We start from the raw sequence: 19,342 nt of genomic DNA, 5'->3' as shown, positions 1-19,342 counted from the left end.
TGTGTGTGTGTGTGTGTGAGAGAGAGAGAGGAATTGCATGTCTTTGTAGGTAACTGCATTTATGTCATAAATATTCAATCATTTGTATAACTTTATGTAATAGTGATTTTAGCATGAAAACGCAAATAGACCTATGAAAGAGAGTACATCTTCTTCTGATTCAAGTCTAAAAGTGAATGCCTTTGCTATCGTGAATCAGTCCTATTGATCAAATACTTGAACCGTCATGTAAATCTCCTTACACACATGCCTGCCAGCCCCAGCAACACAGACTTTAAGATATGTTTAGAACACATTCCTTTTTTGTCACAACACTTCAGTCCCTTGTTATTTCTGCTATTGGACCCTCATTGATCTGAAGATCTCAGTTCTTTCCCACCAAGCCATACTCATCTTCCTAAAATAAAGATTGGATCATCATTTCTGCAGAGTTTATAAAGCCTTTTTTAAAAAAGATTTCATTAATTTATTTGACAGAGAGAGAGATCACAAGTAGGCAGAGAGGCAGACAGAGAGAGAGGAGGAAGCAGGCTCCCTGCTGAGCAGAGAGCCTGATGCGGGGGCTTGATCCCAGGACCCTGAGATCATGACCTGAGCCGAAGGCAGAGGCTTAACCCACTGAACCGTCTAGGCGCCCCTGAAAAAGCCTTTTGTATAAATAAATATACACATACAATATCGAGCAATTTCAAGCCCTTGACTTCCTCTGCAGGGTCACCTCATGCCTATTTTCCTCCAAACACCCTAAATTCCAGACTAATCTGTTTGGAGTTCCAAACACACATTATAATCTTCCAAGCATCATCCTTAGGCATATTGCAGTCCCTCTTTCTAGAATATCTTTCCTATCCTTTTCTATCTGACTCAGCTTAAAACCTAGCATCACTTATTTGGAAAATGACCCCTTATTCTTCCTTGAGTTTACCCCTGCCTTAGCCTTAATCACATTGTATTGCAATTATCTGTCTAGCTCTCTGTTTCTGCTTTAAGAAGGCAAGTTTCTCAATGACAAGGACCTTCTTTCTTTTTTTTTTTTAAGATTATTTATTTATTTATTTATTTGACAGAGAAAGATCACAGGTAGGCAGAAAGGCAGGCAGAGAGAGAGAGAAGCAGGCTCCCCACTGAGCAGAGAGATCAATGTGGAGCTCGATCCCAGAACCCCGAGATCATGACCTGAGCCAAAGGCAGCAACTTAACCCATGAGCCACCCAGGTGCCCCAAGGACCTTATTCCTAATGTTAGGCATTAGATTTCTATAGTTGCTCACAAAGTAGGCATTCAGAATTGTGTTCTCAATTACCAGTAGAAAAATCAATATTATTAGCATCTATTTGTATGATATTTATTATATAGCATTTCATAAGATTACTAGTATAATACCAATCAGAAAATAATTTTACGTTGTATTTGGAAAAAGTCTGAAATGTATACCTGTATGTTTACAAATCTAATTACCCACCTCTTCACACATTGTTTATGGTCATTGTCTTCCTGAAGTTACAGCATAATATAGAAAAGAAAAGAAATAGTTCTCATTGCTGAATCTTAAGGAACAATTTATTAGTTTATAGTGATATCACAAACTCAGATTAAAGCAGAATATTTTTACAGAAGTGTATATTCCATGAAAACCTCTCTTTTTAAAAAAGATCTATGTATTTATTTAAGAGGGATCAAAAGAGAGAAAGCATGAGCAGGGGAGGAGCAAAGGGAGAGGGAAAGAATTCTCAAGCATATTTCCCACCGAGCCCGGACCCTGATGCAAGGCTTGATCCCAGGACCCTGAGATCATGACCTGAGCCGAAATCAAGAGCTAGACCCTCAACTGACTTGGCACCCCAAACCTCTTTTTTTATTGTAACATTTCTACCCCATCCAATTTCCTTTTTCTGGAAAATGTATGTCCTGTGACAAGCATGATTAGTAGGGAGGAAAATAAAGAACTGTGGCATCTAATTGCTGCTCTTGATTTACTTTTGTCTTTGAGGAAGTGTCTGCCTTGTTTTATAGAAATGTTTCATTTATTCATATACTATGTTTTGGGAAATAGTTGCTATCCTGAGTAGCATCAATGGTGCAGATTTTGATTTGTATGCAGAGCCTAGGGCATTTTAACGCGGATAGCCAGGTGAATATAGGGGCCCTCAAGTGAGATGAGGAAACATCACAAAGATAAAGAATTCTGGTGATTAAAAATATAAACAAGTATTGTGGTTTCAAAATATGTTCACAAGTTTTATGATACTCCTATCTTCAGGGGATAGTGTGTAATTCCCCTCCAACTGAGTCTGGGTTGGGCTCAGTGATTCATCTCTAAAAAAACAGCATATAGTTGGATGCATGCTTCCTGATTGAGGATTCCTCTTTGCTGTCTCTCCTGAATCGCCCACTCTGGGCAAAGCCAGCCTTGATGCCACGAGGAAACTCAAACAGCCTGTGTGGGCAGGAACTGAAACCTCTTTGATAATGAATAGCACTACCTATAGTGATCATCTTGGAACTAGCTCCTCCAGCTCCACCCAAGGTTTCAGATGTCTGCAACCCCAATAACTTGTGGACTACAACCAGTAAGAGACCCAAAGCAGAACCTTCTATGTAGGCCAGTCCTGAAGTCTTGACACTCAGAGACTCTGATAATCAATGTTTACTGTTAAGTTAACTCTGGAGGTAACTTGTTACACAGTGTAGAGAGCTGATAGGAAAAGGAACACAGATTATCCTATGTAGTCCTACATATGGATAAGGAACTGAAGGGTAGTGTAGGGTAACTGCAGTTCTTAGCCAGTTGGGCCACTTAAAGATAATCCACTATAATTCTACTTAAATCACCCCCTTTGAAACTAATCTCAACAGAGACACCCGCACATGTGAAATACAGTAGCAGCAGGCATGATATTTGTCAAAGGATTTCAAGATCACTTTTTTCACACAACAAACATTTATTAAGATAAGAATAATATGTCAGGCCCAGAAACTAGACTTTATGCTAGACCCTGGATATTCAGAAATAAATATCAGTATTCCACTAGAGGACATAACTTGCTAAGGTCAACAGGCTTATAAAATGAAATTTCAATACAGAATGAGAGTCACAGGAAACCCAAGGGTATCGGTGGAAACTGAGTGGAGGAATCACACCACAGCCTAGGGACCAGAAAAGATCTTGAGCAACAAAGTAACATACTAGGAGTCTCGGGGTTGAGAAAAGGTTAAAGAACAACAGACACTGGGCATAGAGTGTGCTTGAGATTCTCCTTCTCCCTCTGCCTCTGCCCCTACCCCTTCCCTGTCTCAAAATAATAATGAAATCTTCAATGATGGCAGGGTTGGAAATTTTATTTTTATTTTCTTTCAAGAGAATAGTAGTCATTATATGTTACCTTTTCAGTGATGAAACTCATTTAACACAAGGTAGAGGGTTTCACAAAATTGTCTGAGGTAAGATTTGAGAAAAGTCAACAGTATTATGTTTCCCAAAGGATAGAATTTTATTGTTTACTAATTTTATTCATTGCTTGCACACACATAAGATAAAACTTGAAAGAATTAAAAAACCAACAAAGAAAGAAATTATGAAATTCATTTTTAAAGGAATTTCAATAAGTGATTGGTAGCAGAATCCAATTATATCTATGATTTACATTTTCAACTTCCTCAAGTTACTTATTTCTGATTATGCTTCTTTAAAGTAAAGAAGTTAGTGGAAAAAAGTAATGAAGCTGGGATGTATAAATAAAGAAAACTCTGATACAGAGAAACATTGTTTTTGAATAATCTAGGTAAATTTCATACAGAGTCTCATCCTGAGTGAGGAGTGCTATAACCACCTCCACCCAATCTCAAGTAGCACTATCCCTACCTCTGATGATGGCTGTCCATAATTTACTAAAATCTTTCACTATCAAAACTTCAAAACAAAGGTTCTATCATCAGTGGATAATAAGTAATTAAACAGAAAATACCATATTGGCTCGACGGTTCTCTAACTTAGACCTTGATATGTGGGATTTCTATTTTATAGGTCTTGAAATCCTTTTCATGTTGGTATTTCTATATTCACTGTAGGTGATTAATAGGTGTTTAGTTGATAAAAAGATCAATAGTTGATTAGGTAAATATATGTACCAGATAACAGGATTCTTGTTTAACAATTTTAAAAAAATGTTTTGGGGCACCTGGGTGGCTACGTGGGTTAAAGCCTCTGCCTTCGGCTGAGGTCATGATCCCAGGGTCCTGGGATCGAGCCCCGCATCGGGCTCCCTGCTCAGCAGGAAGCCTGCTTCCCTTCCTCTCTCTCTGCCTGCCTCTCTGCCTACTTGTGATCTCGGTACGTCAAATAAATAAATAAAATATTTAAATAAATAAAATTTTTACAAAGTTTTTTGGTTTTTATATACTTTACAAAAATTTATAACTTTCTTCCCCATCTTAAAGTATTTAGTCAGAGAATACAATTTATTATTACAGGTTTTAAAATTTTGTATGACTATCATTTTAAAATTATGACCATTCTGTGAGAAAACAGTACCAGCCTCGGGATTTTCCTCAGGACCATCTTTGTGTAATCCTTTTTTTTTTTTTTTTTTTTTTTTTAAGATTTTATCTATCTGAGAGACAGTAAGTGAGAGAGGGAGCACGAGTAGGGGAAGGGGCAGAGGAAGAGGGAGAAACAGGCTCCTTGTTCTGCAAAGAGCCAGATGTGGGTCTGGACCCCAGGACCCTGGGATTATGACCGGAGCCAACGGCAGACTCTTAACTGATTGAACCACCCAGCACCCCTGAAATTCTTTGATCTTGCTTTGAATGTTTGGAATCTTTCTCCTCACTATAAAATATTACAAACCTTTAGGTCCATTCTTACCACGTCTGAGTAGAAGGGAACTTCCTGAGATTTTACATAGCAGATATCTGAGCCCTTTGATCTTGCTAGTTGTTTGTGACAGGCTAGCTCTCAAACTTTGTCTCTTCTTCTCCCTGTTGGTTTTTTGGGATCTAATGTTATCCACATCCACAGTATGTGGATGAGCATCTTCTGGTTTGATGACGTGGACATCTCTTTTCATGGGTTGTATAACCCAGCTCTTCTTTATGCTTTATGCCTTCATAGGGGAGTTAAGCATTCTCTTGGCCATGGCTTATGATCGTTAATGTGGCCATCTGTTACCCATTGAGATATACCCCCATTCTTTGCCATGGTGTCATTGGCAAGATAGGGGGTGTTGTAGTACTCAGGAATTTTGCAACTGTTTTCCCATTATCTTTCTAGTGAACCATCTGCCCTTTTGCCAGACAAACATCATTGCCCATACATTCTGTGAACACATGGGGCTGGCAAACCTGGCTTGTGCTGATATACCATCAACATTTGGTATGGAATCTCTGTACCATCACTCAGTGTTATGCTAGATGTGGTGACAATAGACATCGCCTATGGGCTCATTCACCAGGCAGTCCTCTGGCTGCCATTCCATGATACATGAAGGAAAGCCCTCAGCACATGGGGTTCGCATGTCTGTATCATCCTCATGTTCTATCTTCCAAGGATTTTCACTGTCATTGCTCAGTGCTTCAGCCAAAAAATCCCCAAGCAAGTCCACATTCTGTTAGCCAATCTCTATGTTCTTGTTCCCCTCATGTTGAACCCAGTTATCTATGGGGTAAAGATCAAACAGATTTGTGACCTAGTGGCCCTTGTGTTTTCTTTGAAAAGGAAATGTAGCCAAGGATAAATGACTCTTGTGGTTTTTTAGAGGTAAGTAGGAAGAGTCCTATTTAAAAAAAGGACAGATAAGTTGTCATTTTGGATAGACTCTACTTGTTAGGAAATTAGTGTTTTTTTATTCGCTAGAGATGACCCAAATTGTTTGTGTCCCTTATTTCAAAGGTAAATATGTTCTTGAAAACCCCTAGGCATAAAGCTACTATTTTAAATGTCTACAGGGTTCTTCGGTATTTAATAAGACATTTCCATTTCTACCAAACAAAAATAAGATTTATAGAACATGTCTCCATCTACTATTCAGACTTTTAGATATCTATGTGTCCTCCCCAACAGCTATATTGAATACAAATTAGAGTTCACCCCAAAATTGTATATAAATAAGGGAAATGTGGAGGTTCTCCCTTCTACCTTTATTTACAGAATACCACCTTCACAATCTTGTAACACAAATGGTAATATTTGATGATAGTAGATAGCCTGATCTGCACAAATGAAATGAGATTTACTGCTGTAAGTATATAATTTGGGAGAAAAAAAAGACCATTAGATATTTGCAAACACAAACTGCTTGGATGCTATGTGTCCTGTGCTACCCTCCTAATCTGTGCTTGAGCAACCCTCTTTTCAGACTCCTTAACATCTATTTCACAGGCTTGTGGTACAAGGATCCAAAGAGAAGTTGGGTGCAAGAGCACTTAAGAAATTATAAAATGCTACACAAATGTGTCACTGTAATTAAGGTTATTATCTTCCCCAGCATGAGCTTTCACACTCCTTATAGTCAGAAAACAAAGCAAAAACCTGTCCTTTGTCTACAGCACAGTCTTATATTTTCCTTTCTTTTCCATCAAGATTAATCCAGCCCCAGGGAGGTGTCCTGTCACAGCTTTTTCTTATCAGGCGTGCCCAGCCCTCTTGCAATGTGGGATGATCAGGCACACTTCTGGGTGCTCAGTCTGCACGGCCCTTGTTCTAGGCAGTGTGGGCTGGGTCTGCACTTCCTTCACAAGCACCTACAGGAATTTTCAAGGAAATTCTACGTTGCTCCATAACCATAGAACTTTCTTTTCAGCTGTGTGCTCTGACTCCTGGCATGTTTAGGGTATACAGAAAATATATTTGTGTTTTCCCTAAGTTGGGTTTTCTGAATAACTTTTACCAAAATCTTGGCATCCTGGACTAAGAGCAAGCCTTGGGAAGTTAATTTACAATAATAGTGAAATAACTAAGGATAGCGAGAAATCTCCAGATTTACCTAATTCCAGGACAAACACATGGCTGGGTTTAGAGCTGAAGACAAGTGTCTCATCTTTTCCCTGGAGAGATTTATTTCTTATCAGACTCCAAAGAAACTTTCCCCAAAAGAAGTGGGAGTCAGATGGAGCAAAAATAGTCTCTCTGGCTTCTACAAGCAGAGAAAATACATTTATCTTCAGTGTTTGGTTTTGACCTCGCCTCGATTGTACAGGCCTAGTGGTAAGAATCAAGTATGGGCAACCACACGGTTTTCACTAGCTTTTTAAGGGAATAGTGATAATCTATTCCTGATCTAGAACAGTTTGTGTGTGCATTCAGGACAAAACTAATGACATGAGTATTTACAAGGCCACACATGCTTAACACAACATTCCAATATAAATGGTCTTCTACTTCCATAATACTCAACCCTGTAAGTCTCAGATGGCTGCCGTCCCTGTGCCTATCCTGGTCTCTCCTTCCCACTTTCTTGCTTATTGCCGCATAAATCCAAGTACCTAAAAGAGCCTATCTCAATCACAATAAAATAATGTGCTAACCACCCTCTCAACAATACTACCAAGCTTAGGAAGATGACGGGTCTTGGGCCAAAAAAAATGGCCAAATGGGCATAAACATCAGAGTTCAGAAGACAAAAGCCCAACCATGGGTGAAGTTCAAATGCAGTCCTAAAAGACTGAAGTCATGGCCCAGCCACATTCAGGCCTCTGAGCTAGGTCTCAACGGGACTGTAGTCAGTGATATGCTACTGAATGCTCAGCAACTGTCTTTTGGGGGTTTGGTTTGTACATTTGCTGATTCCTGAGGTGTAGATACTCCCACGATAACTGATTTCAAGTTGCTGATATGATGTTGAACTTCTTGCAAAATTCCTGAAAATTTAATACTTGGCTTTTGGTGTGAAGAGTCTTTCTTCATTCAGCACCCCACTAATTGCAGTCCTTCTTAGGCCTGATACACTGGGCTTAGAATGAACTTGAAAATTGCAGCTTTGGTTTAGTTCAGAAGAGATTCAAAAGAGTGAGGTCTCTGTGCTGGAGAAATCCTGCCTTTGTGGGAGCTAGGACAGTTAGTGAGTAGGAGCAAATACTTTGAAATCATACAGACTCATTAGCTTTACGCTCAACATATATTATTTATATGATGCCAAACATACTATTTAATTTTTTAATTAAGGTAGGATTCACATAACATAAAAATTCACCATCTTAATTAACCATTTTACAGTGGTCAAGTCAATAGCTTTTAGTATATTTACAATGTTGTACAATCACCCCCATTATCTAATTCCAGAACATTTTCATTATCCCACATGGAAACCACATCCTCCCCAAGCAGTCACTTGTAACTTCCCTTTCCCCAGTTGTCTAGCCACTACTAATTGACTTTCTGTCTATGGATTTGACTATTCTGGACTTTTGACATAAATGGAATCCTACGATACATCAGCCTTCTGTGTTTGGCTTCTTTGACTTAGCATAGTGTTTTCAAGCTTCATCCATGTGATATTATGTATGAGAACTTCATACCTTCTTGCTGAAAAAGATTCCATTGTTTAGATTGAACATGTTTGTTTTATCCATTTATCAGTTGATATGCATTTGATATGAGTGGTTTCTAATTGAGGTTTATTATAAATAATGCCATTATAACATTTATTTACAAGTTTCGGTGCAAACATGTTTTCAGTTCTTTTTGGTATATACCTAGGAGGAGGACTGGGTCATTTGACAATGCTGCTATAGTTAACCTTTTGAGGAACTGCCAATCTGTATTCTACAGAGGCTGCAACATTTTACAGTCCTATCAGCAAAGCATCAGGGTTCAATATCTTTATATCTCCACCAACACTTATTATTTCCCCCTTGTTTTTTTTTTTTAATTACATTAATCCTGGTGGGTGTGAACTAGAACAATAAAAGGGGATTGAAAAAATATTTCCTTTCACTCCTTTTCCTACCCAAGTGCAAGCTAAGCTTCAAATTCCAGAGGAAATGGCATGTGTGAAAGTCCAGAAGGAAAGGGAATGTAGTTTGAAAAAGCATAAGACATACAAGGTGATTGTAGCATAAAGGGCATGTGAGCCAAAGTGAGAGCAAGGGTGAGAGGTGGGTCAGTGGACACCAAGCAACAACTGGTTAGCACCAACCACGCTGTAAAAGGCATTGAAGATATGTTGGGGCACTTGAGTTTTCTTCCAAGCAAAATGGGTAACTTGAAGGATTTTTAAGTAAAGGATTGACCTCATTAATTGGGATGTAGTAAGACCACCCTGGTTTCTGAGTAAGAAAAAAAAAATGGATGCAAGAGAGAAAAACTTGGAGTGAGAAAATTCCAAATGAGGCTGCTGAACAGACCAAGGACACAGAAAGAGACAGAGAGAGGTGATCATATTTTAATATGGCACATGAATGAGTTTAAAGGACATTCAGAGGACGTAATTGAATAAATGAATTTTAGTTTATGTCAATTGTGGAGTTTCAGTGGGATAACCAGGAGGCATTGCCAAATACAGAGCTGGCTATGTGGGACAGAGAAAGAATTGGGAGTAGAGCTTTAGATGTGAAATTTTCAGCATGAAGATGGTTATTCATTTTGTGAGTTTAATGGGTGCTAAACAAGCCTATGAATAAAGTACTATTTTTTCTTTTCTTTCTTTTTAAAATTTATTTAAGGAGGACATTGAAACAGGATAAAAAGACCAAAGGAAGAGTAAATATTTTTGCATTTAAGTTTTTGATTGTAGAAAATTAAGATTCTTCCCTCTGATGTCTGTCATTTTTTAGGGATTGGAAAAATTCTTACCTCTCTTCCTGTAATCCTACCATTGATTTTCTCCAACAGAATTATAGTCTTGAGGTTCATAGGAATTGAGTCCATTATTGGAGGACTTCCTGCCACTGATTTACATAACAAATGCTATTAAACAATATGATTACTTAATTTCCCACAATTTTTCTTTCCATATTCTCAGCCAAGGGTCACTGCATCCCTTTAGAAAAGAAAAGAAAAGTGACCTTGTCCCTGATCTGCTTGGTTTTTACACCATAAATGATGGGATTGAGTGCAGGAGGGATGGCCACATAGAGGTTGGCAAACATGATATGAAAGGTGAGAGAGATATTGTGACCGAAGCGATGAGTGAGGGCAGAGAATATGGCTGGTGTGTAGAATATGAGAATGACACTGACATGGGAACCACAGGTGCTGAGGGCTTTCTCTCGGGCATCTCTGGATGGAAGGTGGAAAACAGCATGAAGGATGAGAGAGTAGGAAATAACAATGAGGATCAGGTCTGAGATAACAGTCATTACAGGCACAGCAAAACCATACCAAATGTTGATGGAGATGTCAGCACAGGCCAGCCGGGCCACCCCTATATGTTCACAGTATGTGTGAGGGATGATACATGACTTGCAGAAGGGCAAACGCTTCACCAGGAAAACAACAGGCAGAACGACACTGAAGCTCCGAACAACAATGCCCACCATGATTTTGACAATTGTCCTAGGTGTCAAAACGCTTGTGTATCTCAAAGGAGAACAAATGGCCATGTAACGATCAAATGCCATACCCAACAAAATGGCTGAGTCCAGAAAAAAACTGAAGTGAAGAAAGAACATTTGGGTAAGGCAGCCAGGAAAAGTAATTTTCTGAGCTTTCAACCAGAATATGCCGAGGGTTTTGGGCACAGAAGTGGTACATAATATGAGGTCTGCAGAAGCCAACATGGAGAGAAAGAAGAACATGGGCTCATGGAGGCTGTGGTCCATCGTGATGAGGTAAAGAAGGATACCGTTGCCTGCAAGGGCCACCAGGTAGATAACGAAGAAAGGAATCCCAATCCAGATGTGGAACGGCTCCAGCCCTGGGATCCCCATGAGCACGAAGGAGCCTGGACTGAAACTTGTTAAATTCAGTGTAGCCATCATGGTAATTGTAATTCCTTGAGGACAAAAATATTGTATTTTATTTCTGGAACTGATTGGCCATGAATTCCCTGTAAGACTTTTCCAGAGCTAAGATCCCTTCATTCTCTTTGCATGACAAACACTGTGGCAAACACAACCTACCTTTTGTCACAATTTTTATAGCACTTAACACAGGCTGCCAAGAGACATTATTTAAACCAATAATTCCCTGTCTATAGACATTACAATAACACAGTATTGTTACTATACTGGGACCATGTCCCACCAGATCTATGACCTGGGATTATTAATGGGCCAGTGTTGTCAGCTGAAGTTCCAAGATTATCTTGTCCTCACCAAGTAATTCAGTCTGAATTTCCCAAAGATGGAAGTACCGAATATCCTACCAGGCACGAGTCTCAATAATATCTTCACTGAGGTATCCATTCGAAGAAATAAAAGGGACCAGATGCGAATTAGTAAATCTGCATTCTTCATTGCCAATAAATCATTAGGACTCTGGCAAGCCAATCTACTATTGCCTATTTGTTCCACTTCTTTAATATCTGGAAGAAAATCTCCTTCTAAATATTCTTCTTCTGTCAACTCATCGACAATTCTCCAAAACCTATTATTTCTTCCACCGGCCAGTTTCCTGACGAGCTACCCTCACTTTGTCATCACATCTTTCTCCCACCACTGGAGCATGGCGTTCAGAGCGTTGACAGAGGCTCCTCCTCCTTTAGTCCCTATATCTCATCTGCCAGCTCTTCTGATCCTCTTTGAAAGCCTGTCTGATCTGCCTACTGTGTTTTTCTATTTCCTTACCTTTTCAAGTCATTAGTCATTAACTGGAGCCATACAATAAGAATCCCAGTTCTTCCAATATCTTGGGAGTTTTTTTCTTTATTTCATGCTGCCAGATTGCTCTCTTAAAAATATGAAATTATTAGAACATTCACAAACTTGCTTAAAAGCTTGTCATTGGGGGTGCCTGGGTGGCTCAGTGGGTTAAGCCTCTGCCTTTGGCTCAGGTCATGATCTCAGGGTCCTGGGATCAAGGCCCACATCGGGCTCTCTGTTCAGTGGAAAGTCTGCTTCTCCCTCTCTCTGCCTGCCTCTCTGCCTACTTGTGATCTCTCTCTCTCTCTGTTTCAAATAAATAAATAAAATCTTAAAAAAAAAAAAAAAAAAAAGCTTATCATTGGGATGCCTGGATGGTTTAGTCAGTTAAGCATCTGCCTTTTGCTCGGGTCATGGTCCCAGGTCTGGGATTGAGTCGCACCTGGGCCTCCTTACTGGGCAAGGACCCTGCTTCTCCCTATGCCTGCAGCCCCCCCTGCTGGTGCTCACTTGCTCACACACGCGTGTGCACTCCTCTCCCTCTCTCTCTCTCTCTCTCTCTGACAAATAAATAAATAAAATCTTTAAAATATTTTTTAAAAAATAAAAGCTTGTCATTGCCCCCATTATGCCTACAGAATATATTTTATCTTCTGCTTGGCAAGTCAGTAGTTTTCTTATATATTTTAGTTCTACCTATGTGAATGTGTCTCACATTTCCCCCATAATGGATGTCTATGTAGACCTCCATAGATTTCTCCTCATTCCTACAACTCATTTCTTAGATTGATGCCTTTTCCATCAGTGTAATCTTGTTTTCTCTCAACATGTGTAAATTCTATTCATTGCTCTTGATCCTTACCAACACTGATGTCTCCAGCACACCTTCTGAACCAAGCAGTCCATTCCCTTGCTTGTAAAACCACTTTAATAATTTTACCAAACTACCAGGTGACTGCATTTTTACATTATTTTCATGCCTGTTCTCTTGGATTCTCTTTTATAGATATATGAGCATCCTCTGTTAATGATTGGGAACTCCTCTTGAGGACAAATTTTCTGTCCTCATGGATCTCTTCTAGAATAAAAGAAGGCAAGATTTCACATAGAATAACTGTTCAATCTCAGGAGTAAGACTGATATTTCAAGCTTGTCATTCTTTACTTATTTTTTCATTGTGTCCTGTTTGGGCCAGAAAATATTGAATATATAGCTTGAATACACATAAACACATACACCACACACACATTTTCTTGGCTTATTGTCTCATCCTCCATCCTCAAAGACAATAAAAGGGGGTTGAGTCTTTCTTAAGTCTCCTTATTCTAACCTCTACAATCACATATCTCTCTCTGACTCTGAACTTTTCTATCTGCCTCTTCTGCTTTTAAAGACTACTGCAATTCTATCAGACTCACCCAGATAATCCAATGTAGTATTTTATAGTCAAGTGATTAGCAGTCATAAATATATTTTGACATATAAATAACTTATGTGCAGGTTCCAGGAGTTAGGATATGCATATCTTTGAGGGGTCATTCATTATTTTAGCTATTATAATCTTTCCCTGGATTTTTCCCAGGATCTTCTCCAGTCTGCCTCCCCAAAACAACTACCAACATTACCATGCTCAGATTATACTCACAGGCACCTTATTCTGATGTTAGGAAACCAATAAAGGACTCGAAGAGGATAATTCCAAGATAAGAACAGAGAGATACAGGAGGTAACACAACACAGGTGGGGAGAACATATAAAGAGAAAGGTACCCAGACAAGAAGTGAAGCATAGGAACAAAGAAATTTAATTCCAGCCAAGAAAGACAGACACACCTGGACAGCATAACCTTTTATTTCTCACTGCTTTTCTCAGGGGATGGGAAGACTGAGAAGTGAGGTGTCTAAATTCTAGAGGGACTCCAGGGAGTCTAGTCACCAGTCAATACTATTAGTATTAGTATATAAATGTTTGCATTAATGTTTTCCTGGTCTAGAAACATAGTATGATTCAGCATTTGGGACAGAGAGGAGGAACCAGGAAGTGCTGGAATACTTCAGCCTGCATAAAGTAGTCATTTACAGAAAATTCAAGAAATAATTTTTTTGAAAGAAAAAACCAATTTGAATTAGCTAGGCTCCAGGTTCTGACTCTGAAGAATGGTGTGATAATAACCCTTTAAACTCAGATCCCAGATGTTTTTGTGTTTGGAGAAAAACAATCAATTGATTAGGGATGTGGGCGAGTTCCAGATATGGTTGTAGGACAGATACGAGTATCACTGGTTTCACCAAATGGGGCTTTCAGGTCTCTCCTTGTAACTGCTTTGAGGTACTTTGAAGAAACTCTAGACTCCTGAGCAAGATGAGTTAATCTTTCACCTAAAAATTCCTTTAGGTCTTTGCATATTATCGAATGTTTAACCTACTGCTCGTGATTATCATTAACAACCAGATGCTTATGGCAGAAACTTTGAAGCTATTCTTGAAACCACTTATTCTCTCACTTCTCTTATTTTCATTTTATTGATTCTGTTAATGTATTGCCAAAAACAAAACAAAACAAAACAAAAAACAACAACCTACCACAGGTCTTAGTGTCTTACAGGGACATTTCACACTTGAATTGTCTTGGCAGTGTAACAGATCTGCTTACTAAGGAAGGAGCTGAAGATACATCATAATTTTGTGGTACTAAGGTTTCCATTTTACAAATCAGATAAAAGTATCAAGTTTTAAAATTATTTTTGAATATCTCAAGGGAAAACAGGCCAGAGTATTAAAAGTTGTATGCTGGCCAGCTTGGTATATCAACTGTGGTGCATAAAAATGGGTAAAATAGGGGCGCTTGGATGACTCAGTCAGTTAAGCGGCTGCCTTTGGCTCTGGTCATGGTCCCAGTGTCCTGGGATGGAGCCCTGCATTGGTCTTCCTGCTCAGCAGGGGAGTCTGCTTCTCCTTCCAACTCTGCCTGCTGCTCTGCCTACTTGTACTATCTGTCAAATAAAATAAATAAAATCTTTTTAAAAATTGTTTTAAATGGGTAAAATAACCCCTAAAAACGTATTTTGACTCTGCTGTGCCCCTGAGTTCTTGCTTATCTTTGAGCAACTTACATGAAATTGACTTTCCTTCATCTCAGCAGGTGAAAGTGAAAATTCCAGAGGAAAAAATCAAACTGAGCACAGGGTAACACTAACACCATCCATTTCAACAATATAAAAAAGTAAGTCAAACATTCCAAAATAAAAACACATAGTATACACAAAAACTCCATTTCAAAAAAAATCAAAGTAAAATAGTAACACACTGAAATATTCTAAAACTAAACTGTTCCATCTAAGAAGAGCCTAAGGAGATATGAAACTAAATATAATGAAATTTCCAGGATAGGACTCTGGGACAGAAAAAGTACATCAGTTAAAACTAGAGAAAACTGTTATGGCTGCTTGTACTAGATTGTCCTTTGTCTCTGACAGAAGAATTTGTGTCTTCTACCAGCCACCATGAAACTGTGGCAAGATAACTTGATTAGGTTGCAAGGAGAGGAAAATTTCAGACTCCTCACAGTTCTTAACATAGACAATTTGAGAATATAGAATAAATACATCATAAAACCAAGTAAACAAAACCCTAAGGAACAATGACTCACAGAAATGAAACTATCTTTACTATCAGCTGTCCTCTTTATAAAGACATCAAGATAGATTCTTTAGAACAAATAAATGTAATTATAAAATGATTTGTTGAAAATGAAACAGATATATACCATTCTAGGATGCTATATCAAAAGAAGTAGTGTTGAGTTATAGCTCTTTCTAACAAGGTTGTTTCCTGAACCTACAAAACATACAGTAAATGTTCAAAAGATGTTTAACTATTATAATTGATTCTTGTATATAAGAGAGAATATATTGGGTGAACCTGGTAGTGGTATTAGGGAGGGCACATATTGCATGGAGCACTGAGTGTGGTGTATAAACAATGAGTTTTAGAACACTGAAGAGACATAAAATAAAATTTAAAAAAAAGAATATACATGTATGTATGTATGACCTATAATTATATCATCATTTTTTCTGTACAAATAATCTTAGTTATATACTGGTATTTCTACTGCAAATATACTGTAAACAGAAGTAAGTCTTTCTGATATAAATTATATCTGAAATGAACCTTTGTTGATATCACTTTACCTTCATTAATAATAATGTGTCAATATTGGTATATTGGTTATAAAATGTACCATTCTAGATAAGATATTAGTGATATCTTATTATTAATTATAGGAAATCTCTGTACAGTCTTTGTAAGTTTTCTGTACCAGAAACTGCTAATATAGGAGCTTATTACAGTAAAGGGATACAAGATAATGTTTTTTTAAAAAATCACAAGCATTTCTCTTCTCTTACATAGTCCTAAGACAGAAAAAATGCTCCCCTCGTTATAGTTTCCATTTCTTTCCTCCCACTCCTTCATGAACACTCTCCAGTCTCTACCACCCACTAAAACTACCCTCTCTGGTACCCAGGGACCTCTATAACGTCCAGTTTTATGAGTAATTCTCAGCTGTCTATCTACTCAACACATAAGCAGCATTTGAAAACTATGAACACTTCCACATACTCCAATTTTTTCTTTCATATCTTGATTTTTATATTTTCTCCTGTCCCTTCTTCTACCTCATTAGCTGATTATTTTTTTCTCCCTATGTCCTCTGTCTTTCCTTTTTCTGAATCTTTTATTACTCCAGTGCTCCTTCTTCAGCTCTCCTTGCTCTAGTTTTACTCCACAAAGTGTGTGTGTGTGTGTGTGTGTGTATGTGTATTTTAAGCACCATTTATTCACTCATGACTCCTAAATTTATATTCCAGATTCCTAGATTCAACTGCTTTCTCAGCACATCTACCTAATGCTGTATAGGCATTTCAAGCAAAACATGTCCAAAATCAGACTCTTCCTCCTCCTTAAGCCATCTTTATCACTGTAAATAGCAACTCCATCATTCCAGTTGCTGAGACCAATAACCTTTGAATCATTCTTGATTCTTTCTCTTATATCACTTGTGTGATCATCATTAAATCCTATTAGCTCTACTATCAAAGTGTATTCAAAATTTATTTTCAAAACCTCTAATTCTCCATCCCTAGTCTATGTGGCTATAATTTCTCATCTGGAAAATCAAAATAGCTTCTTACATGGTCTATCTTCAGTTTACTTACCATAGAAAAGCCAATAATATTTCTAAACATGTAAGCCATAACATGTAGTTTCTCACTTCAAAATCTTTTTGACAACCACTATGGAAAATCATTTAACAGTTCTTTTCAAAACTAAAAATAGACTTTCCATATAACCCAGCTATTGCACATTTTGCAGTAGATTTTGGGCATTTATCTCAGAGAAACAGAGATTTTGTTTTCGTGCATGAACTTATAGTTGGATGTTCATAAAGCTTTATTCATAGTAGTCTCAAACTGAAAACTACACAAATATCCTTCAAAAATGAATGGTTATACAAACTGTAGTATCATGAAATACTACCTAGCAATAAACAGTAACGAACTGTTGGCACACTCAACAACTTGCATGAACCGCAAAGAAACCGTGCAGAGTGAAAAGCCATTCTCAAAAGAGTGCATACTGCATAATTCCATTCATGAAGCATTGGTAAAATATAATGATAGATATAGAGACTAGAATAGTGGCTGTCAAGGGTTAGAAAGAGGGAAGGGATAGTCATGGCTATACAGAAGTAAAATGTGGGAATCTTGTGGCAATGTTCCATTTGAATATCATGATTTTGTTGGTAGTTTAGCAAGGCAATACATGTAATAAAATTGCATAGAAATATACATACAGACACAAATGAGTGCATGTATAAATGGTGGAATTGGAATGAGCTCTATGGGTCCTTGTCAATTTCTTGGGTTTGATATTTTGTGATAGATACTTAAGACATCAACATTGAGAGGCTGGAATAAAGTTGCATGAGATTTCCTAGTATGCTTCTTTGTGAACGTCTATGAATTTATAATTATGTCAAAATTTAAATAGTTTTTAAAGACTCTTGCTGTGTTTTTCTAGCTCACTAAGAATAAAATATAAAATCTGTATTGCATGACTTACTGAAGCCCCTGAATGATGCGGCCTCTTCCCCAACCAATCACTTATCCCCACCAATCCTCCAGTTATAATATACCACTACCTATTCTTCAGACACACCAATTAAGCTCATGTCTCTAGGTTCTTGCTCTTAATTATACCTCTTCTAGGGATGAGCTTTAACCAAAACTCTGAATGTTTGCTTTCATCGTCTAATCCAAGTATCTGATATGACATCACTCCTGATTGATCCTACCTTACTTTATTTTTCTTCATTTCTCTTATCTCAACCTGCCATAATTATGGATTCACTTATTTATTCACTTATTATTATCTACATGTTTCCACTGGAATATAATTTCCATGAGAGCAATGACTTTATCTGTTGGTTATCACCAGTAAGTACTCAATAACACATATTATTGACTAAATAGTGTTTGACTCTAGAGGAAAGAGGGCTCTCATACAGTGTACATATAAAATCATATGACTGTTAGTTGGCAGAGAAACAGAAGGCTGCAGAATAAACCTCTATATCCTACAATCTAGGGGTCACAAGTTAGAATCAAGGAGTCACCAAAGACACCACCATCAATGGCTATCACATCAACATATTAGTCATACTGGAAGAATGCGAGTGAAATAAGTCAAGCAGAGAGAGTCAATTATCCTATGATTTTGCTTATTTGTGGAGCATACGAAATAACATAGAGGACATGGGGGGATGGAGAGGAGAAGGGATTTGGGGGAAATTGGAGGAGGAGACAAACCATGAGAGACTGTGGACTATGGAGGGCACGTACTGCATGGAGCACTGGGTGTGGTGCATAAACGATGAACTCTGGAACAATGAAAAGAAATGTAAAAAAAAAATAAAAATTTAAAAAAACAGATTAAAAAACCTTCGCTTTGAACTTTTTTGGGGAAAAAAAAAAGAAGGAAATCATGATTTCTGACTTACTCTTTCCTGATAGATCTTTAAGAATACATCCAACTGAAGAAAGTTAAATTTCATTCAGATGTAGTTATAGTGTTCCAAATTTTTTCAAAAAGAAGGAATGTTGGGGCACCTGGGTGGCTCAGTGAGTTAAAGCCTCTGCCTTCGACTCAGGTCATGATATCAGGGTCCTGGGATTGAGCCCCACATCCATCCGGCTCTCTGCTCAGCAGGGAGCCTGCTTCCTCATCTCTCTCTGCCTGCCTCTCTGCCTACTTGTGATCTCTGTCTGTCCAATAAATAAATAAAATCTTTAAAAAGAAACAAAAAGAAGGAATGTTAAATGGAAGTTTAAAAAGCCAACTGACAGAATTCAGGGCAAATATATTCTCAAATACATATATTAAACATACAGTTGTCTTTGTCTTTTCTTTGCCTACTTATTTTATTTGACCCATTTTCTATTGCAATTTTTGTCCTTTTTTCTTATTTATTTATAGGATTGCCTCATAGTTATTTTCCTATTATTAAAAAACTGCTTGCAGGCTGATACTTATCATTTTACTTA

General features: G+C 37.9%; 1 protein-coding gene and 1 pseudogene across 1 annotated transcript; one reads left to right on the top strand and one right to left on the bottom strand.

Moving 5' to 3' along the window:
- Window positions 1-2,074: 2,074 nt before the first annotated feature.
- On the top strand, window positions 2,075-5,732 carry LOC132013869 (olfactory receptor 52B2-like; annotated as a pseudogene).
- A 4,231-nt stretch (window positions 5,733-9,963) lies between these two features.
- On the bottom strand, window positions 9,964-10,914 carry LOC132011398 (olfactory receptor 52H1-like). Its single transcript, XM_059389885.1, has one exon. The coding sequence runs from the start codon at window positions 10,912-10,914 to the stop codon at window positions 9,964-9,966; it is 951 nt and encodes a 316-aa protein (XP_059245868.1).
- Window positions 10,915-19,342: the final 8,428 nt, after the last annotated feature.

This window comes from Mustela nigripes, chromosome 1 (genome assembly GCF_022355385.1).
Source record: "Mustela nigripes isolate SB6536 chromosome 1, MUSNIG.SB6536, whole genome shotgun sequence".
Taxonomy (NCBI): Eukaryota; Metazoa; Chordata; class Mammalia; order Carnivora; family Mustelidae; genus Mustela; species Mustela nigripes.
Note: the sequence above shows the minus strand (reverse complement) of the source record. Positions and strands in the feature narration are given on the sequence as shown.